The sequence below is a fragment of the Oryctolagus cuniculus genome, chromosome 3 (assembly GCF_964237555.1).
Source record: "Oryctolagus cuniculus chromosome 3, mOryCun1.1, whole genome shotgun sequence".
In the NCBI taxonomy this organism is placed as follows: domain Eukaryota; kingdom Metazoa; phylum Chordata; class Mammalia; order Lagomorpha; family Leporidae; genus Oryctolagus; species Oryctolagus cuniculus.
Genome location: NC_091434.1, coordinates 39095929 through 39116314, shown reverse-complemented (window position 1 = coordinate 39116314; position 20386 = coordinate 39095929). Strand labels below are relative to the sequence as shown.

At 45.5% G+C, this 20386-nt stretch overlaps 1 protein-coding gene across 13 annotated transcripts in view; it reads left to right on the top strand.

Annotated features, from left to right (window-relative positions):
• The window catches only part of NIF3L1 (NGG1 interacting factor 3 like 1), a 24102-nt gene extending 3842 nt beyond the window's left edge, over positions 1 to 20260 (top strand). For 7 of the 13 annotated variants that reach the window (XM_017343014.3, XM_002712443.5, XM_070070414.1 and 4 more), the window contains 5 exons: positions 3657 to 3819; positions 7460 to 7586; positions 9557 to 9695; positions 12941 to 13024; positions 16605 to 18029. In XM_017343014.3, coding sequence (XP_017198503.2) covers positions 3657 to 3819; positions 7460 to 7586; positions 9557 to 9695; positions 12941 to 13024; positions 16605 to 16789 — 698 coding nt within the window. In that variant the 3' untranslated portion in view covers positions 16790 to 18029. Of the gene's footprint in view, positions 1 to 3656; positions 3820 to 7459; positions 7587 to 9556; positions 9696 to 12940; positions 13025 to 16604; positions 18030 to 19907 lie in introns of those variants that run through there. The other 6 variants (XR_011387163.1, XR_011387164.1, XR_011387165.1 and 3 more) reach the window with 2 other exon arrangements.
• Positions 20261 to 20386: the final 126 nt, after the last annotated feature.

Here is a 20386-nt window from a genome sequence, read left to right as displayed (position 1 = left end):
GGAAGAAATGGGAAAATACCGGAGAAAGAGAGACTAGCAAACAGCCTAGGGAAAAGCCGGACGAAAAAGGTGCCGGAAAAAGCTATTGAAAGCCTAGGCATAGACTCAGATACGGACTACGGGGGAAGCTGGGAGAAATCTCTAAGGTCGAAAGCGAAAGTGAAAGCTAGAACAAACAGACTTGGATACGGACTGTGGGGAGAAGCCAGGAGAAATGAGGGAGGAATATTGTTGGAAGAAAGCTTGGGGAAACATACCGGGTAGAGAAAAATGTTAGGGAAATTGAAGCCGCGGGGGCAGGCCGAGGCGGAGACGAAAGCCACTTTGGGATTCTCAAGTTAGCCCGGGAATGGGGGGCGAAGAGTTGAAACCAGAAGCGGAAACGTGAGCTGGGTTGAATTCGCCAGGTTAGCCCGGGGAACTTAGATTGAATGCTAGTGGCGGAGACGTAAGCTACGCTGTGTGACTCACGGAGGCTGCCGCGCACAGAGAGAGCGTGCGGGGCACAAGTAGATAGGGAACGCTGGGCTAGTGCGAGACCGCGGAGTGTGCGCGCAAAGCCGAGCCGCGCAGAGCCGCGAAGCCGCGCAGATAAGAGAAGCGGGCTGAAGCGGCTCAGCCGGGAAGCCGCCGAGAAGCAGCCTCGGGGCGGGCGCCGGGAAGCCACGGGGATAAGAGAAACAGAAGTTTAGAAGTAAAATGAGAGAAATAGGAATGTTGGCAGACAGAAGTAAAATGGGAGAAATAGGAATGCCCAGAGATAGAGAAATAGAGAAATAGAAAGGCCTCCCCACAATACTGCAATGAGAAGGCTTGGATTCGGTCTGCCTGATTAGTGAGGCGATGAGCACCTGCGGGCGGCTAGCAGCTTATGCGCCGCAGGTCACCGAAGACAGGCACGTTATCAACACCAATAAGTCACCCCACAACATGGCAATGAGAGAGCTTGGATTCGGTCTGCCTGATTAGTAAGGCGGTAAGCACCAGCAGGCGGCTCGACCAGAGTATGAGCCGCAGGTCACCGAACACAGGCACGCATCAGTGCCTAAAAACCTCCTCACAACATGGCGAAGAGAGGACCCGGATTCGGTTTGCCTGATTGATAGGACTTGTGAGAACCTGCGGGCAACTCTAGCAAGCAGAGCAGAGTGTGCCGAAGACAGGCGCGTATCAATGCCAAAAATAAAAAGAAAGGGGGATCTGTGGGGAGCAACTCGGACTAGACTAAGTTACTGGAATTAAGACTTATTCTATGCATCTGCTGTCCCACAATATGGCGCTGGGAGAGAAGAAAACAGCTTCTACACGGCTGCCTCCAGTTCAGCCAATAAACTGTAGGACTTGCTCCTGATTGGAGGAGAGCAGCGTGCTCGGCGTGTGGGCAGCCGAGTTGGGATTGGCAGAGGAGGACTATAAAGGAGGAGAGAGACGGCATGCACCAGGAACATCTAAGAGGAACATCTAAGGGGAACACCTGTGCAGCCCCCGAGAGAGCCGGCTGGCGGTGTGCCGCTCCCCTGCGGAAGTGGGGAAAGTGGCCAGGGGGAACCGCCCTTCTACGGAGGTGGAAGGGACAGTAGCCAACCCGGGAAGAACCAGCAGCAAACCCGGGGAGGGCCGAGCAGACGAAAGAACAGCGCAGGGTTTAGTGTCGTTCCTCCACGAAGAGGGGGAGCGACATAATGGTGCCGTGACTCGGATATGAAGCCTAGGCAGGGTTTAGTGTCGTTCCTCCGTGAAGAGGGGGAGCGACATATATATATATTTAAACATTTATTTACCTAAAAGGCAGAATGACAGCAAGAGAGGGAGAGAGAGAGAAAGTGATCTTCCATTTGCTGCTTGACACTCTAAATGGGCACAATGGCTGGGACTGGGCCAGGCCAAAGTCAGGAACCAGGAACTCCATCTCTCACGTGGGTGGCAGAGGCCAGAGTACTTGGGTTATCCTCCATGTTTCCCCCAGGCACATTGGCAGTGAGCTAGACCAGAAGTGGAGCAGCCGAGATTTGAATCTTCACTCCTGTGGGATGCCTGATGCCCTGTTGCAAGCGGCAGCTTAACTTGCCAGCTCTGAGTCAGTCTTTATTGTCCAAGTTTTTCTGAAATGTAGGATTTTTCTGGAAAATAATTATAAAAATAAATTTGATTTTTTTAAAGATTTGTTTATTTGAAAGAGTTACATAGAGGGAGAAAGAGAGAGAGGTCTTCCAACTACTGGTTCATTCCCCAAATGTCTGCAATGGCTAGAGCTGAGCCGATCCAAAGCCAGGAACCAGGAGCTTCTTCCAGGTCTCCCACACGGATGTATGGGTCCAAGCACTTAGGCTATCCTCCACTACTTTCCCGGGCCATAGCAGAGAGCTGGATCAGAAGTGGAGCAGCCGGGACTTGAACTGGTACCCATATGGGATGCTGACACTGCAGGCAGCAGCTTCACCTGCTATACCACAGCGCCAGCCCCACAAATTTGATTTTGTATGTTCATAGCAAATCCCTAGGTTATGGGGACCGATGCTGTCTGTCTAAACATATGTATGTGTATGAGAATCATTCAAAAAAATTACTACTCTCAGAAGTGGACATTTAACCTGGTGGCTAAGATGCCTGCATCCCATATCATAGTACCTGGGTACAGTTCCCCACTCCTGACTCCAGATTCCTGCTCATTCAGGCTCTGAATAGCAAAGATGATGGATCAAGTAGTTGAGTTCCAGCCACTCAAGTAGAAGACCTATCTTTTTCTTTTTTTTTTTTTTTTTTTTTAAGATTTATCCATTTATTTTGAAAGAGTTACAGGGGCCAGCGCCATGGCTCACTTGGTTAATCCTCCCCCTGCGGCGCCGACATCCATATGGGCGTGGGGTTCTAGTCCCGGTTGCTCCTCTTCCAGTCCAGCTCTCTGCTGTGGCAGTGGAGGATGGCCCAAGTGCCTGGGCCCCTGCACCCGCATGGGAGACCAGGAAGAAGCACCTGGCTCCTAGCTTCGGATCGGCACAGCGCTGGCCATGGTGGCCATTTGGGGAGTGAACCAACGGAAGGAAGACCTTTCTCTCTGTCTCTCTCTCTCACTGTCTAACTCTGCCTGTCAAAAAAACAAAAACAAAAACAAAAACTTAGGTACATAAAGAAAAAGAAAGAAAGAGTTACAGAGAGAGAGAATGAGAGAGACCTTCCAGCTGTTGGTTTACTCCCTAGATGGTCCCAGTAGTCAGTGCTAGGTCAGACTGAAACGAAGAGCCAGGAGCTTCCTCCAGGTCTCCCATGAGGATAGCAGGGACGCAAGCATTTGGGCCATCCTCTGCTGCTCCACCCAGGCCACCAGCAGGGAGTTGGATCAGAAGTAGAGCTGCCAGGACACGAACTGGTGCCCATATGGGATGTAGGCATTGCAAATGGCAGCTTTACCCGCTACACCACAATGCCACTCCTGTAAGACCTGTTTTGAATTCCTGACTCCTGGCTGCAGTCTGACCCACTCAGTCCCAACTATTGTAGGCATCTAGGTAGTGAACCAGAAGATGGAACCCTGCTCTCTGTGTCTCTTTGCCGGCCAAGAAAAGATATTTTTTTCTTAGAAATTTTCTTATGATACTTTATCTTTTTAATTCTAAAATGATGTAAGACCTCCTGTTCTCACATATTTGTCTCTCTAGGAGCCTGCACATCCAGACCCATATGTCCTTCCAAAGCTCACAGCTATCCTACAGAGGGAACCCACCGAGTAGAATTCAGTGTTAACCATACCCAAGATCTGGACAAAGTCGTGTCTGCAGTGAGAGAAATTGAAGGTGCTTCTGTCACTTCTTTTTCTGCTAGGTAAATGTATTTTTCTCTTTGTGTGTATGTATTTGTTGGGCTCTTCTTTACAGCCGTAACCCTTGTACTTAGATTTGAAACAAATCATTTTCCCTGAGGTTGGTGTACAAAGCAGTGTACTTCTCATGTGTGTGCATCCTGGAGGAGCAGAACTATGGAATCAAATACTGAAAGTGCTAAGTAGCATTGACTGTGTGGGAAGGGACCATACCATGCATTTGCGTGTGAATGTAGTGAATGGCTTCATCTCAGATCTCTGTAATTAGAATGGGATTTGCCTGAAAATTGCCAGTAGATGCCAGCGCTGTCTTGTGTTAGTGTAAGGTTTTCTTTCTTAGTTCCCAGATTAGTGTTCCCAAGCACATGGAAGGAAAAACACATTTAAGTACCTGCTTTAAGGTCAGTCATTTAGGGGTGGGCATTTGGTGGAGATGCTTCTTAGAAAGTCCGAATTCCATATCGGAGTGTCTGGATTCTGTAAGAGTTGGATTGCTCTTGCCACCCCAAAAACGCTCCAAGAGACCTTCTCTCATGCAATTACGAAGGGTTTTATTTTTTAGACCGGCATGTCGGGGCCCCCATCTCAGTACAGGCGGCGGCCTCGAGTAGTCTTGGGTTGGGGTTTTTATACACGTTTAAACAAAGAAAATCAATCATTGCATAGATCAAACAGTGGTACAGAGTAAACAATTGATCCAAGTTAAGTGATTTTACAATCAGTTGATTTATGAATATAGGGAGTACAGGATATCGAGTAAGGGCTTGATTAGACATCAGAGAACCATATGGCCTATACAGGGAGGATCAAAAAGCCTCCTATTGCCAAAAGGGAGGGCCACACAACAAACACAACAAGGTTGCAGGAACTGCCTTGATGATACCTAGGAATGCAGCCGAATGGCGATAAGAGACACATGGTGGGGTCAGAGTTCCAGGAGCAAAGAGATAAACAGTGACTTCTTCTATCTTACTCAGGGGAAACTAAGGTTACGTTTACATTGGGGTAATTTACTAACTAACTTTAAAGAGAATGGCTATACAGAGCAAGTTTATCGAGGTCAGGAAAGTTCACCAGAGGAGGGGAGCGGGAGCGGCTTTTAACTTTTTAACCCTTCAGTTCAAGTCCAGCTCCCAGTTCCAGCTTCCTGCTGATGCACACTCAGGGAGGCAGCAGGTGATGGGTCAAATACTTTGGTTTGTACCACCCAAATGGGAGACCTAGATTGAGTTCCTAGCTGCTGGCTTAGACCCAGCCTAGCTGTGACTGTTACAGGCAATTGGGATGTGAACTGATGGATGGGAAATACCTCTCTCTCTCTCTCTCTCTCTCTCTCTGCCTTTCATGTTAAATAAATAATTTTTTAAAAAATAGTCATTTAGTTACTGAAATCTAGAAAGATTTTCTTTTAGGCTAACATACTCTAGTATCTTTGAGAGTCCAAAAAGACAAGTTATACAAAGTTAGGACATAGCAGTTGTTTTTTTTATTTTATTTTATTTTTATTTTTAATTTTTTAATTTTTTAATTTTATTTTTTGACAGGCAGAGTGGACAGTGAGAGAGAGAAACAGAGAGAAAGGTCTTCCTTTGCCATTGGTTCACCCTCCAATGGCCGCCGCAGCCGGCGCGCTGCAACCAGCGCACCGCGCCGATCCGATGGCAGGAGCCAGGTACTTATCCTGGTCTCCCATGGGGTGCAGGGCCCAAGTACTTGGGCCATCCTCCACTACACTCCCTGGCCACAGCAGAGAGCTGGCCTGGAAGAGGGGCAACCGGGACAGAATCCGGCGCCCCGACTGGGACTAGAACCTGGTGTGCCGGCGCCCCAAGGCGGAGGATTAGCCTAGTGAGCCGCGGTGCCGGCCTATAGCAATTGTTTTAAAAACAAACATGACTTTTTATTAAAATAGAAACCTATATTGGCTTTAGAGAATCTCAAGACTTTGAATAGATTTCAATTGTGGACATTTTCTACCATACTGAAATACTATATAAATATTAATGGAAAAATTAGATAAAGCATGACAAATTTCAAACATAAAAATACCCCTTATCCCTTTTACTCGATCCCTCAATTCAGATTGTCTTTTCCTTTATTTTCAGAGAAGTGAGTATCTTTTTTTTAAAAAGGATTTATTTTATTTTTTCCAAAGATAAAGTTACATAGACATAGGGAGAGATGAAGAGAGAGGATTTTCCATCTGCTAGTTCATTCCCCAAATGACCTCAACAGACAGGGCTGGGCCAGGTTAAAGCCAAAAGTCAGGAGCTTCTTCCAGGTCTCCCATGTGGGGCATCCTCCGCTGCTTTCCCAGCGGATTAGAAGTGGAGCAGCGGAGAGAACTGACACCCATATGGGATGCTGGCACTGCAGGTGGAGGCTTAACCTACTATGCCACAGCCAGCCCCTCTATTGTTTCTTACAGTGGATGTGCTATAGTGTCTTTAAGCATTCTTCTTATTGATGGACTTTCTAGATTGGCTCCAGTTTTTCCATGTTACAGATACTATCTGGGTTTCACTATTAGACTGGAATGCACAGGTGATTCTAATGGTGACAACTGTGCTTCAAAGTTACCTTTAAAAGATGTCCTAGAGTCCTAGAGTTCTGTTATTATAGAGTTTGTGATGAAAACTTACTTGATGCCAGTCATTTTGGAGAGTCCCTAGTGTATTACCTCTCCGAAGCAATCACTTTCTCAGAAGGTGATCCAGTACCCCCCCTTTGTCATTGTGAACAGGATGCTTATTAAAGATGCAGATTTTTTGCTTCATCCTAGATCTGTGTAATTAGAATGGGGTTTGCCAGGAGACTCTTTTATTCAGTGCTGTTTGAGTTACCCTGTCTAGGGCTTTGAAAAATGTCAGTGTTCTCTGACTCTATTCATAGATGTCTGTTTCACTAGATCTATGGCACTGTCCAGAAGTGTCATTTAAGAAGGTAGCGGGAGATTTCTGGTGCACAGTTGGGTTTAAGAACATGAACAGTGGATTCAAAATGAGGAATTAGCAAGATCAGCATCACTCGGAACTCGTAAGAAAAGCAGATTCCCCACCTGGACCTGTGGAGCCAGAAGCTTTGGAGAATGTGAATCAGCACTCTGTTTTAATACATTTTTTGGGTGATTCTGATGTAATGTATGGTTTGAGAAACACAATTCTAGAAAAGAGATTAGTTTGGGATTAGATGGATTCTGTTGGTAAATCCTTAATGTCTTAAACCTAATTTATTATAGCAGCTTGTAAACTGTGAATTCTTTTAAAGGTTTATTTTATTTAAAAGGTAGAATTACAGAGATAGAGGAAGAGGCAGATCTTCCATCTGCTGATTCACTCCCCAAATGGCTGCAATGACCAGGTTTGGGCCAGGCCGGAGCCAGGAGCCAGGAATTCCATCCCGGTCTCCTCATGGGTTGAGGGGTCAAGTGCTTAGGCCAGCTTGCACTGCTTCCCAGGCGCATTAGCAGGGAGCTGAATTGGAAGCCATGCAGCAAGGACTCAGACTGGTGCTCATATGGGATACCTGCGTTGCAGGCAGTGTCTTAACTCACTGAGTCACAGTGGCAGCCCTATCTGGGAATTGTTTTAAAATGTATTTTGGCTATATTTATCCTCAACTAAAATGTGATTTATTTTCTAGGACTGATGGTGAGGAACAAACACGGATCAGCCTGAATTGTACTGAGAAAGCTTTGATGCAGGTGGTGGCTCAGCTCTCCCAAAACAGACAGCTTTATCAGAGAACTGAAATCCTGTCACTGGAGAAGGTAAAAGCAAACAAAGTTATTTTTACCCTGAATAAAAAGCTGCATTTTTAACAACTTTAAAGAGGTATGATGTCCAGAGAAGCACATACATTTAATGTGTATAAGTTGATGTTTCATTACTCTGTGTTTGTCTAGCAAACTCATTTGTAAACTGTTAGCTCAGTAGGCAGTTAACTATTACTTAAAGAAGTACAGAGGGGTGGTGAGGGCATAACATACCATGAAAAGAGTTTGGAAAAAGACATTCCTGGAATAGGAAAATTTTGGAACTTCTTCAGGTCCATAGGGTTACAGATTTGATCTCCTCTTCTTGTCTCCCTTTGTTCATTCTTGTAACTTGACGGCCATTTGTGTGATGATGACTCCTGTATCTGTACTTTCCAGCTCAAAATGCTTTGTTAGGTAAAAAGGCAAAAGAACCCCGAGTTCCAACTACTTTGTGGGTATTTTCTTTTTGCAGAACCTACACATATTTCAGATCTATTTTTTTTATTTATTTATTTTTTTTTTTTTTTTAATTTTTTGACAGAGTGGACAGTGAGAGAGAGAGACAGAGAGAAAGGTCTTCCTTTGCCGTTGGTTCACCCTCCAATGGCCGCCGCGGCCGGCGCGCTGCGGCCGGCGCACCGCGCTGATCCGATGGCAGGAGCCAGGAGCCAGGTGCTTTTCCTGGTCTCCCATGGGGTGCAGGGCCCAAGCACCTGGGCCATCCTCCACTGCACTCCCTGGCCACAGCAGAGGGCTGGCCTGGAAGAGGGGCAACTGGGACAGAATCCGGCACCCCGACCGGGACTAGAACCCGGTGTGCCTGCGCCACTAGGCGGAGGATTAGCCTAGTGAGCCGCGGCGCCGGCCTTCAGATCTATTGTACAGAAATATTGACCTTGTCTCCACCTCACCCTTTATTTATCCTTTGTGGGTTTTTTTCCCTATGCCATTGGTGGTATCATTGCCTTCCTTATTTTCCCAAGTTTCCACAATTCCTCTCTTGCTTCACGAGTGTAAAATGTCCCTCCTCCCCGTTGGCTCTGCCCTCGGAGTCACTGAAACTCTGCCCTTCCCTCACTGAGAATCACTGGTGTGTTAGTGGTGTCCTTACAGGGCCCCTGTGTGGGCAGCCTAGGCTGTTAACCTGATCCTGAAGCCTGGCCTCAGCCTCACCTCCTTCTCCATCATGTGCTCTGCAATCAGCCATTTTGTACACTTTCAGATCTGCCCTTACGATGTGTGCTCTCATGCCCCTGCCACCTTTGTACATTTTCTCGCTTTTGAGAACACCTTTCCACATACCCATCCTATCCCCGTCCTGCCACCCTGCACTTCAGGGTTCCCCCTTCTGAATTTGTTTTTGATTTTTTTTAAAGACTTATTTATTTATTTGAAAGGCAGAGTTGCAGAGAGGCAGAGGCAGAGAGAGAGGTCTTTCATATGCTGGTTCACTCCCCAGATGGCTGAAACGGCTGGACCTGCCGCGATCCAAAGCCAGGATGGGTCTCCCACGTAGGTGCAGGGGCCCAAGGACTTGGGCCATCTTCTACTGCCTTCCCAGGCCGTAGCAGAGAGCTGGATCAGAAGTGGAGCAGCTGGGACTTGAACTGGCACCCATGTGAGATGCCAGCACTGCAAGCTGTGGCTTTACCTGCTATGCCACAATACTGGCCCCCTTTTTTTTGATTTTTAAGATCTTTGATTGCACTTCCACAACTCATTTGATCATTCCTTTGCGTTCCCATAATAATAGCACCTGTCTTGTATACTCTCAGTATGATTATTTAAACATCTGCCCTCCTGTGAGTCTGTGAGCCCCTGGAAGTCAGAATGTTTTTGTCTACTTTGTCAGCCTTTAGTCTGGAGTTTACTTTAGCAAGCTCACAGAGTACATGCTTTATTGGTTTCAGCATTGTCTGTTTGTCCTGTAATTTTTTTTTTAGTGTTAATTGACAGTGTTTCTAACTTCTGTTTCTCTTCAGCCTTTGCTTCTACATACTGGAATGGGACGATTATGCACCTTGGATGAATCTGTCTCCTTGGCAACCATGATTGAGCGAATCAAAAGACACCTCAAACTAACTCATATTCGCTTAGCTCTTGGGGTAGAAAGGACTTTAGGTAAATAGAGCGCCTTTATTTCTCTAATACACCTCATGGTAACATTGGGGAAAAGTGCAACATTTGTTTTGTTTTTATCTTTTTTCTAAAAGATTTTTTTTTTTATTTGAAAGGCCAAGTGACACAGAGAGAGATTTTCATCCTCTTGTTCACTCCCCAGATGGCTGTAACACCTAGGGACACCTAGGGCTGGTTCATGCTGAATCCAGGACCCTGGAGCTCCATCCAGATCTCCCATGTGGGATGCTGCGTCAAAAGAGCTTGACCCACTGCTGCAATGCCTGCCCCTCCTGGTTTAATTATCGACGTGAGCGAGAAGATGTTGGAGCCCCTGGGAGATGACTGGTTTACTTTCTCCCTTAGGAGGGATCAGGTTCCGTGGTGGAACACATCTAGTTGGCTTAAACGATAGGTTTCTTTGTCAGTTATACTAGGCGTTCATTTCAGGTCATCGGGGAAGTCTGTTCCTTGTAGACTGGTCAGTGTTGCAGGGAGAAAGAGTTTTAGAGGTTCTTAAACCATCAGCTAAAAATTCCAGGCAAGAAGGAGAAGCATTTAACCTAATGGTTGAGACACTGCTTATGGGCAGAATTGCAGCATGCCCCAGGACTCAAACCAGCACTCTCATGGGGATGCTGGAACCCCACAGGGCAGGCTTAGCCCTCTGACACGCTATTTCTCCCTTCTGTGTCCTAGTAGCTGCACATCAACAGTTGCCTTCATGCAGTGGGCAAGCAGACGTGGCAGTTAAGATGCCTGCCACTGCTATCAGAGTGCAGGGGCAGGTGCCCGGCTCTAGTCCCGCCTCCAGCTCCCTGCTAATGCAGCAGTGCTGGCTCAGGTCACAGCGTTGCAGCCACCCGTGTGGAGACCTGGATCTCCAGCTTCTGCCTTGATTTCAGCCCAGCTTGGGCCATTATGGACATTTGGGACGTGAACCAGCAGGTTGGTAATTTCTCTCTCTCTCTTTTTTTTAAAAAAAGATTTATTTATTTATTTGAAAGAGTTACACAGAGAAGGAGAGGCAGAGAGAGAGAGAGATAGAGAGAGAGAGAGAGAGAGAGAGAGAGAGAGGTCTTCCATTCTCTGGTTTACTCCCCAAATGGCTACAATGCCAATCCGAAGCCAGGAGCCAGGAGCTTCTTTCAAGTCTCCTGTGCGGGTACAGGGGCCCAAGCACTCGGGCCATCTTCTACTGCTTTCCCAGGCCATAGCAGAGATATAGATGGGAAGTGGAGCAGCCGGGTCTCGAACCAGTGCCCATATGGGATGCCAGCACTGCAGGCAGTGGCTTTACCCACTGTGTCACAGTGCTGGCCCTGGTAATTTATCTCTTTCTCTTTGTGCTTAGCAAATAAATAAAAAAAAAAATTTTAAAGCTGCATCAGTAGTAAAACTTACATCAAGAGGTGTTAGTTAAAAAAATGACATGGCACAGGGCTGACAGCAAATGCTAGCTGTTGTTAGCTATGTGATTGTTATTATTCCTACTTACAAAGGTGAGAAATTGAGGTTCAGAGACATAAACTTGTTCAGAGTCCATGGTTAGATCAAATGACTCGCTGCAGGGGCTTGCGCTATGGTGCAGTGCGTTAGGCTGCCTGCAATTGTAGCATCTCATATGGGCACAAGTTTGAGTCCTGGCTGCTCTGTTTGGGATCCAGCCACTGCCAATGCTCCTGGGAAAGCAGTAGAAAATGGCCCAAGTGCTTGGGTCTGCCACCCACAGGGGAGATCAGATGGAGTTCCAGGCTCCTGGCTTTGGCCTGGACCAGCCCTGGCCATTGTGTCCACTTGGGGAATGAACCAGTGGATGGATCTCTGTCTCTCTGTCTGTCTCTCTCTCTCTCTCTAACTCTGCCTTTCAAATAAATAAATAAAGCTTAAAAAACAAGCAATTTATGGTAGCTAGTTTCCAAAGAAAATGGATGGCAGATGTGGGATTTTACTTTGATCCAACCCCAAACACCCTATGCTGCCAAACAGGAGTGACTGATAATAATATATTAATTTCAGAAACTTAAGTACGGGGCTGGCTCTGTGGCATATAGAGGGTAGAGCTTCACCTGCAGTGCCAGCATCCCATATGGGCACCAGTTTGAGTCCCAGCTGCTCCACTTCTAATCCAGCTCCCTACTATGGCCTGGGAAAGCAGTAGAAGATGGCCCAAGTACTTGGGCCCCTGCAATAGCATGGGAGACCAGGAAGAAGCTCTTGATTCCTGACTTCAGATCAGTCCAGCTCTGGCCATTGTGGCCGTTTGGGGAGTAAACCAGCGGATAGAAGAGCAGTCTCTCTCTGCCTCTATAACTCTACCTTTCAAATAAATAAGTAAATCTTAACAAAAAAGAAAAGAAACCTAAGTGCTTAATATTAGGATTTTGGCTCCAAAGTTTGTTGTTTCACTTTTCAGAGGAGGCTCTTTGAGGAAAATATGCCCATTTCATTTAAACAAGTATGCCCAATTCATAACCCTTACCTGCCGCTGAGAACATAGAGTCGAGGATCACCTGCCTGTGTCCCACTGTTGTCTAAAGACCTGGAGGATCTTTGTTTACCCAGCAGCATTGTGGCAGCCTAGAGTTGCACCGCAGTATGAGCACTCTTCAGTGGCTCATGGGTTTGTGCAGCCACATCCAAAGGAATAATCTGCCTGTCCTGGATTAGCTGTATAGTGCCAAAGAATGTTCTGTTGGCCTATATTAAAACCTGGTGGTTGGGGCCGGCGTGGTGGCTCAGTAGGTTAATCCTCCGCCTGCTGCGCCGGCATGCCTTATGGGCTCCGGTTCTAGTTCCGGCTGCTTCTCTTCCCGTCCAGCTCTCTGCTGTGGCCCAGGAGGGCAGTGGAAGATGACCCAGGTCCTTGGGCCCTGCACCCGCATGGGAGACCAGGAGGACGCTCCTGGCTCCTGGCTCCTGGCTTCAGATCGGCGCAGCTCCGGCTGTTGCGGCCATTTCGGGGGTGAACCAACGGAAGGAAGACCTTTCTCTCTGTTTCTCTCTCTCTCACTGTCTGTAACTCTATCTGTCAAATAAATAAAATCTTAAAAAAAAAAAAAAAACAAAAAAACAAAAAAAAACAAAACAAAACCTGGTAGTGGTGGTGTTTCTAATTCAATGAGCATAGTTTGTTGCACTGGTGATGGCACCCAGAGTGAGATGTGTATTCAGGATTCTTGGTACAAGTTACAATAGAACAATGGAAGGGAATTGCAAGCACTGCTCTCGTTTCCTTTGTCTTCAAGAATCACGTGTTGAAGTTGTGGCCCTGTGTGCTGGTTCTGGGAGCAGCGTCCTGCGGGGTGTCGAAGCCGACCTTTACCTCACAGGTAGGACAGCTTTTGGGTCTTTTCTTTCTCAATGCTGGCTTGTTTTTAAGAAATTCAAAAATAGCAGATGTTAGGATAGTGCCTAGCACATAGATAGTATCTTTTCTTAAATTTTTTTAAAAATTTATTTGAAAGACAGAGTTAAAAAGAGAGGTAGAGAAAGACAGAAAGGTCTTCCATCTGATGGTTCACTCCCCAGATGGCCACAATGGCTGGAGCTGCGCCAATCTGGAGCCAGGAGCCAGGAGCTTCCTCTGGGCCTCCCATGCAGGCACAGGGGCCCAAGGATTTGGACCATCTTACACTGCTATCCCAGACCACAGCAGAGAGCTGGATCGGAAGAGGAGCAGCCGGGACTAGAACCAGCACCCATATGAGATGCCGGCGCTTCAGGCTAGGGTGTTAACCTGCTGTGTCACAGTGCCAGCCCCAGATAGTATCTAAATACCTTCTTAACCTTAACTGATAGGAAGTAGACCAGAATTGAGCACACATTGTATTCACTGTGGAGAGAGGAAACCATTTAACAATTTATTATTACATTACCTCAAAAAGTTATGTACTCTTGCCATGGGACTCCATATCCCATTAAGTTTTCAGGTACCAATGCCATCTTACTAGTTAAAGTGATCAGTTTAATTCATAATTGGTCATAAAAATAAGGATTAAGTATCAAAGGGATCACATAAATAAGACCAAGTGTCTGTCTGCTAATAATAATTGATAGAATTAAAAAGGAGAGAATGATCCAACGTGGGAAGTAGGACACACAGCAGACTCATAGAATGACAAGTGCCCTAAACAGCACTCTGGCTCAGAATCAGCTCTTAAGGCATTCAGATCTGGCTAAAAGGCCCATGAGAGCATTTCAGGCATGGAAAGCCAAGACACCGTGGCAAAAAATGGCCTACATGAAAGATCTCTGTGAGTGAGATCGCAGTGGAAAGAAGTGGCCATCAAAGAAGGAGGTAGGTACCTTTCTCTGAAGGGAGGAGAGAACTTCCACTTTGATTATGGCCTTGTCTAAGTAATGTCAGAGTTTATGGACTCAAGAGGTTTCCATAGCCTTGGCAGCTCATGACAAGAGCCTCAGGTGATCACTGACATCATAAATAAATAAGAGTGTCAATTGTTAAATCAACAACAGGAGTCCCTGAGCACTTGCTCCCCATGTAGGACCTCTGTCCTTAATGTGTTGCAGTATGAGAATTAACAGTAAAATTAGCTTCAAACAGAACATTATACTTTGTGTGTCTGTGTGGGTGCAAACTTAAAATCTTTACTTAGTATAGAGTTGATCTTCTGTATATAAAGATAATTAAAATCTTAATGAAGAATGTGATGGGAGAGGGAGTAGGAGGTGGGATGGTTTGGGGGTAGAAGGGCAGTGTAAGGGGAAGAACCGCTGTAATCCAAAAGTTATACTTATGAAATTTGTGTTTATTAAATAAAAACTTTCTATAAAAAAAAGTTATGCTCGGGTGGGCATTTAACCTAGATTCAGAACTGCTAAGACCTGTATGCCATATCAGAGTTCCTGGGTTTGATGCACAGCTCTGCTCCTTATTCCAGCGTCCTGCTGATGTGGACCTTGGGAAGAGGCAGTGGTGATGACTCAAGTAGTTGGGTCCCTGCCACTGCTGGGAGACCTAGATTGAGTTCCTAGCTTCAGCCCAGCCTAGCCCTAGCCATTGCAGGAATTTGGAAGAGTGGATGGGAACTTGCTCTCTCTACCTCTTGAATTAAAAAAAAAAAAAAAAAAAAATTTGCTTTTCCGACTTCCAGGACCAGCCTCTACAGCCTTGACTCGCTGGCTGTTCCCTTGGCCACTTCCATGCCTCCCCGGCCTCACACCCCCATGCCTTACTTTCTAGCACATCCTCTTACTGAGGCTGCTTCAGAGTACTGAGCTGTGCCATCTGAGCAAGCCTCATGTAATTGCTCTGGACCGATACACTGAAAGGATACGTAAGCTTCCCTGTTTCCTGTTCTTTTGAAGATAGGAGATTTGTATAAGCCTTCAAATTTGTACCAGATTGAAATAAACTTTCAATATATAGGCAGTTTGAGTATCTTCCAGCTTGGTGTGTAACTATTTTTAAATCAATTTTAATATTTTACTTAGAATTTTAGACTGCTAGAAAATCTCCAAGAGTAGCTTACTTAGGTTACTGATGGCTTTATTGTGCCACATTGGTACATTGTGCGTGTATATGTGTACATACTCATATACATATGTAACATATACATTAAAATACATGCGGTATGTATAATATATATATTTGTGTTCCCTGGAACCATTTGGGAATAAGTTGCAGATACGACCCTTTACGCTTCCACATAGTATGTGATCTCGTGAGAATGACACGTTGTTTTACATGGTCACAGAACAGTGGTCAGATTTGGAAGTTTAGTACTATTGAGCACTTACTTGATATTCAGTGGATCAGGAGTTAACAGCATTTCCTTCTGATCCACATCCAGTCTTAACCACACTCCGCATTTGGTTGTTTCTCTCTAGTGTCTGCGGTCTGGAATGGGATAGTTCCTCAGGATTGTCTTCATAGCATTGACATTTTTGAAGCATATCAGCCATTTGCCTTGTGTTTTCTCAATTTGGGGTGTCTATTTTTATAAAGGGAAATGAGCCTAAGATAATTGTTAGCAGTTCTAAAATGTTAAATGCCATTTCCGTCTGGCTAGATGGAGAAATAGCAGATGTGGGCCCCGGCTAACTTACGGAAAGCCCTGGTATGGGCTGCCTTCCTCCCTCCTCCAGGGAGCCTCAGGCTGGGCTCCCGGGTCTGTGGTTGTTAAGGGTGAAGTCCTGGAAGACAGCACATGAGGCGCTCGCTCCTTAAGGACCAGTTTGCTCTCCCTGTCCTCGGTTGCTCTCCATCTGCTTCTGTCCTGAGCCGGGCTTTTCTCTCCTTGGCGTCTGTTGTTGCCGGATCTCCACTGGTTTCCCCACTTCCCTGCCTCTGCAGACAGTGCGTTTATGAGACAAGCAGCCAGGCTTGTCTTTCCTAAGGGGTACCTTAGTGTCTTTTTTGCGTTTTCTCTAAACGCTTTCACATAAGATCTTTTTCATCAGTAACTTCAGAATTTTCTAGGGATTTTATATGTCAAAAACTCATTTCACCCTTATCAATTAGACTGGGGTCAGTGCTGAAGATACAGGTGCTCACAAAGCACAAGTTTTCTGGGCAGAATACCTGAGGTGTTCTCTTAAGGTATTTGCTGCTGCTATAAAAAGGCGGCTTTCTGTAGCCACCTTGCAGAGCAGTGGTCATTCATTGTGGAAACCTCGGAGGAGTGTTCTTGTAGATCTGGTTCGGGCTGGATACACAGAATTAGATACTTTCTTAGGGTCTGCCAAGAATTCTTGATGGGGTGGTGTGTCTTTTGAAATTGGAAGGTATGTAAGAAAATTGTGTACAACTCCCCACATCTCTCTGTAAAGCAGTTCTGCTGAATTACACATACTTGGTGCAGAATTCAAGCTCGGCATTTCTGCTGTTGGGACTCAGCATTCCACGGGTTCCTAGTACTCAGGTCTTTGTTCTTGATTTTTTGGCAGGTGAGATGTCCCATCATGATGTCCTGGATGCTACTTCCCGAGGAATCAGCGTCATCCTCTGTGAACACAGTAACACGGAACGAGGCTTCCTGTCTGACCTCCGTGATATGCTGGGTGCCCACTTGGAGAATAGGATTCATATTGTCCTGTCAGAAACGGACAGGGATCCTCTTTGTGTGGTGTAAGGCATGCAGGGACATCAAGATGACACAGTCTGCAGATTGCATCTCAACTCAGATGTGGAACGTGAGTCAGTGGAGTTGATCTATCTTTCTGAAAGAGCGTCTTAAGATATATGAGGAAGCTTCAAAAAGTTCATGGAAATGTGTATTTTGAGAAAAGTGCATAGATTTCAAAAAAAATTTTCACAAAATAGACAACTTTTAATTCCATTTTCTGCAAGCTTTTTGAACTGCCTGCATTATGATCTTTTCCAGTTTATCTGGTTCAACAAATGTTCTATAGTTCATAAAGAAAAAACTTAAATACCATAATGAAGAACAAATATTAAGAAAGATCAATTAAAATTGGTTTACTTAACATTTTTGGGAAGTAACCAAATAATTTTCCCCTTAGTTTCATTATAGTTGGGAAATGTTAATCTAGGTATCTCTGCCATTGGTTAGTTTTAAAATGTCCTCTAGCCAACACCATGGCTCAACAGGCTAATCCTCCGCCTTGCGGCGCCGGCACACCGAGTTCTAGTCCCGGTCGGGGCACGGGATTCTGTCCCGGTTGCCCCTCTTCCAGGCCAGCTCTCTGCTGTGGCCCAAGTGCTTGGGCCCTGCACCCCATGGGAGACTAGGAGAAGCACCTGGCTCCTGCCTTCGGATCAGCGCGGCTGCGGCGACCATTGGAGGGTGAACCAACGGCAAAAGGAAGACCTTTCTCTCTGTCTCTCTCTCTCAGTGTCCACTCTGCCTGTCCAAAAATAAATAAATAAATAAATAAAAAATAAAATGTCCTCTAAAAACTTGGGATTGAGGGGCTGGTGCTGCGGTGCAGCAGGTTAACGCCCTGGCCTGAATCGCCAGTGTCCCATATGGGTGCTGGTTCTAGTCGCGGCTACTCTACTTCTGATCCAGCTCTCTGCTGTGGCCTGGGAAAGCAGTAGAAGATGGCCCAAGTCCTTGGGCCCCTCACTTGCATGGGAGACTCAGACTAACTGCTAGAAATTATCTTAGGCTCATTTCCCTTTATAAAAATAGACACCCCAGATTGAGAAAACCACAAGGCAAATGGCTGATATGCTTCAAAAATGTCAATGCTATGAAGACAATCCGGAGGAACTATCCCATTCCAGACTGCGCACCTCTGGCCATTGTGGCCAACTGGGAAGTGAACCATCAGATGGAAGACCTCTTTCTCTGTGTAACTCTGACTTTCAAGTAAATAAATAAATCTTAAAAAAAAAAAAAAAACAAACCCTTGGGATTGAACATCTATCTTTAGGCAGAAGCATGTTTGGGATGATGTGGTCTGACTCTGTCTCTGTTCTGTAGATCCACCTAAATTGTAGTCTCACCTCAGTTTCAATTTTTGATTATTTTTAACAGATTCAGCATGATTTGTAGGTACAATTCTAAGAACATACTGATAGGTGACTTACCTATAATTTTATTAGTGATGTAAAGATGTTTAGTCCTTAAAATAATACACCATTAATTTATATCAGGTACTTACTGGATGCTTCATAAACATTTAACACTTTCAGTCCTCATAAATAAGTATCTAGGTATTACTATTCTCAGCATTTTATAGGTGAGGAAACAAGCAGATTAAGTAGTTTGCCTGAGGCCACATAGCTACGAATGATAGTTAACAATGCAAACTCTGCCAGTCTTGCCCTAGAACCTATATACTTAACTACTTAATTCAGTACATTGACAAAATGTTACAAGAACTGTGGAAGAAATCCTGAAGAAAAATAAATCCATTTTCAATATAGTATACACATGTACAGTTTCTCTTCAGAATGTTACTTTGAAGATGATAAAAGCAAATATTAAAATACTGCCCCAGATTAGCGGTGGCATCGTGGTACAGCAGGTTGGAGTGGCAACTCAAGTCCCAGCTGCTCCACTTCTGATCCAGCTCCCTGCTGATGTGCCTGGGAAAGAAATGGATGATGGCCCAAGTACTTGAGCCCCTGACTCCCATGTAGGAGACCCAGATGGAGTTCTGGGCTCCTGCTTCTGCCTGGCTTAGCTCCTGCTGTTGGGGCTGTTTGGGGAGTAAACCAGTGAATGGACAATCTCTTTGTCTCTTCCTCTGTCACTCTTTCAAATAAATCCTTAAGAGGGCTGGGGTAGGCTGAAGCTGGGAGCCAGTAACTCTTGTCATTCTCCACTGGGTTCCTGCCACCCAACTGCTTGGGCCATCATCTGCCTCCCAGGCACATTAGCAGGAGGATCTAAAGGCAGAGCAGGGCTTGATCTCAGGCACACCAATATGGATGCCAGCAATCCAAAGGATGGCTTAATTTGGTGTACCACAACACCTGACCCAAGAGTTTGCCTTTCTTTTATAGGTTGCTCACGCTACAAATCTTACTGTCTCCCTGGATGACTTGGTTTCCTAATTTAGAAATGATTTGTAATGGATCACCTGTAGTATTGATTCATCCTGGAAAAACAGTAGGTTAAGCCTTGGGAAATGCCTCCAGCAGTTAGAAGCAGAGACATGGAAAGCTTCAGAGGGGTGGTCAACAGTTGGAAGTGGAGAGAACAAGTTAGTAGACAGCCTTTAAAGGCCACCCAATACTGTATGGCGCTTTATTCATTGTTGGCTTTCTTCTCTCTGCTGGTGCAGAGTTTTGGGGACAGGACAGAAATTGGGTGATTACAATAATGTTTTGAAGTAACCATGCTAAGGATAAACACGGGATAGATATTTAGGGAAGGTTTTCTATGGAAAGAGAATGCAGTCAAGAGGGACAGCTTGAACAAATACAGGTTAGAGTGAAATGGTACACTATGTTGAAAAAGCCCATGCGATTCATTATTGTCAGGGTGCAAAGGGGCAGCGGAAATTGTAGCCATGGGTAATGCTGAAGAAGGCAGGTGACCACTGGCTCAAACCTTTTTTTAATTTTTTTTTTTCATTTTATTTTACTTGAAAGAGGTACACAGAGAGAGGAGAGGCAGAGACAGAGAAAGGTCTTCCATCTGCTGGTTCACTCCCCAGATGGCCATTACAGCCAGAGCTGTGCTGAACTGAAGCCAGCATCCAAGAGCTTCTTCTGGGCCTTCCATGTGGGTGCAGGGGCCCAAGGACTTGGGCCATCTTGTACTGCTTTCCCAGGCCACAGCAGAGAGCTGGATTGGAAGTGGAACAGCCAGGACTCAAACCGGTGCCTATATGGGATGCTGGCACTGTAGGCGGTGGCTTTACCCGCTGAGCCACAGTGCCGGCCCCAGACCTTTTGTTCTTTATAGAATTCTTAAAAATTTCATCTGTGATTCAGTGGTGGCAGGAAGGCTCTAATGGAGTTGGAGTTTGTAGATTAATACATTTGGACAGAATTCCAGGAGGGGTTAATGGATCAAAGAGTGTATTTATGATTGGATATACTTACTGCCAAGTAGTTTTAAATGAATGATGATATTGCTGTAATAAAATTTATTAATCTGCTAGTATTCCTAAATAACTAAAAATGCATGTATCTTTTGTAGCTATTTTATTTTTAAAATTTCATTTTTATTTGAAAGGCAGAGGTTTCATCTGCTGGTTCATTCCTCAAATATCCACAACAGCTGGGGCTGCGCCAGGTTGAAGCAGGA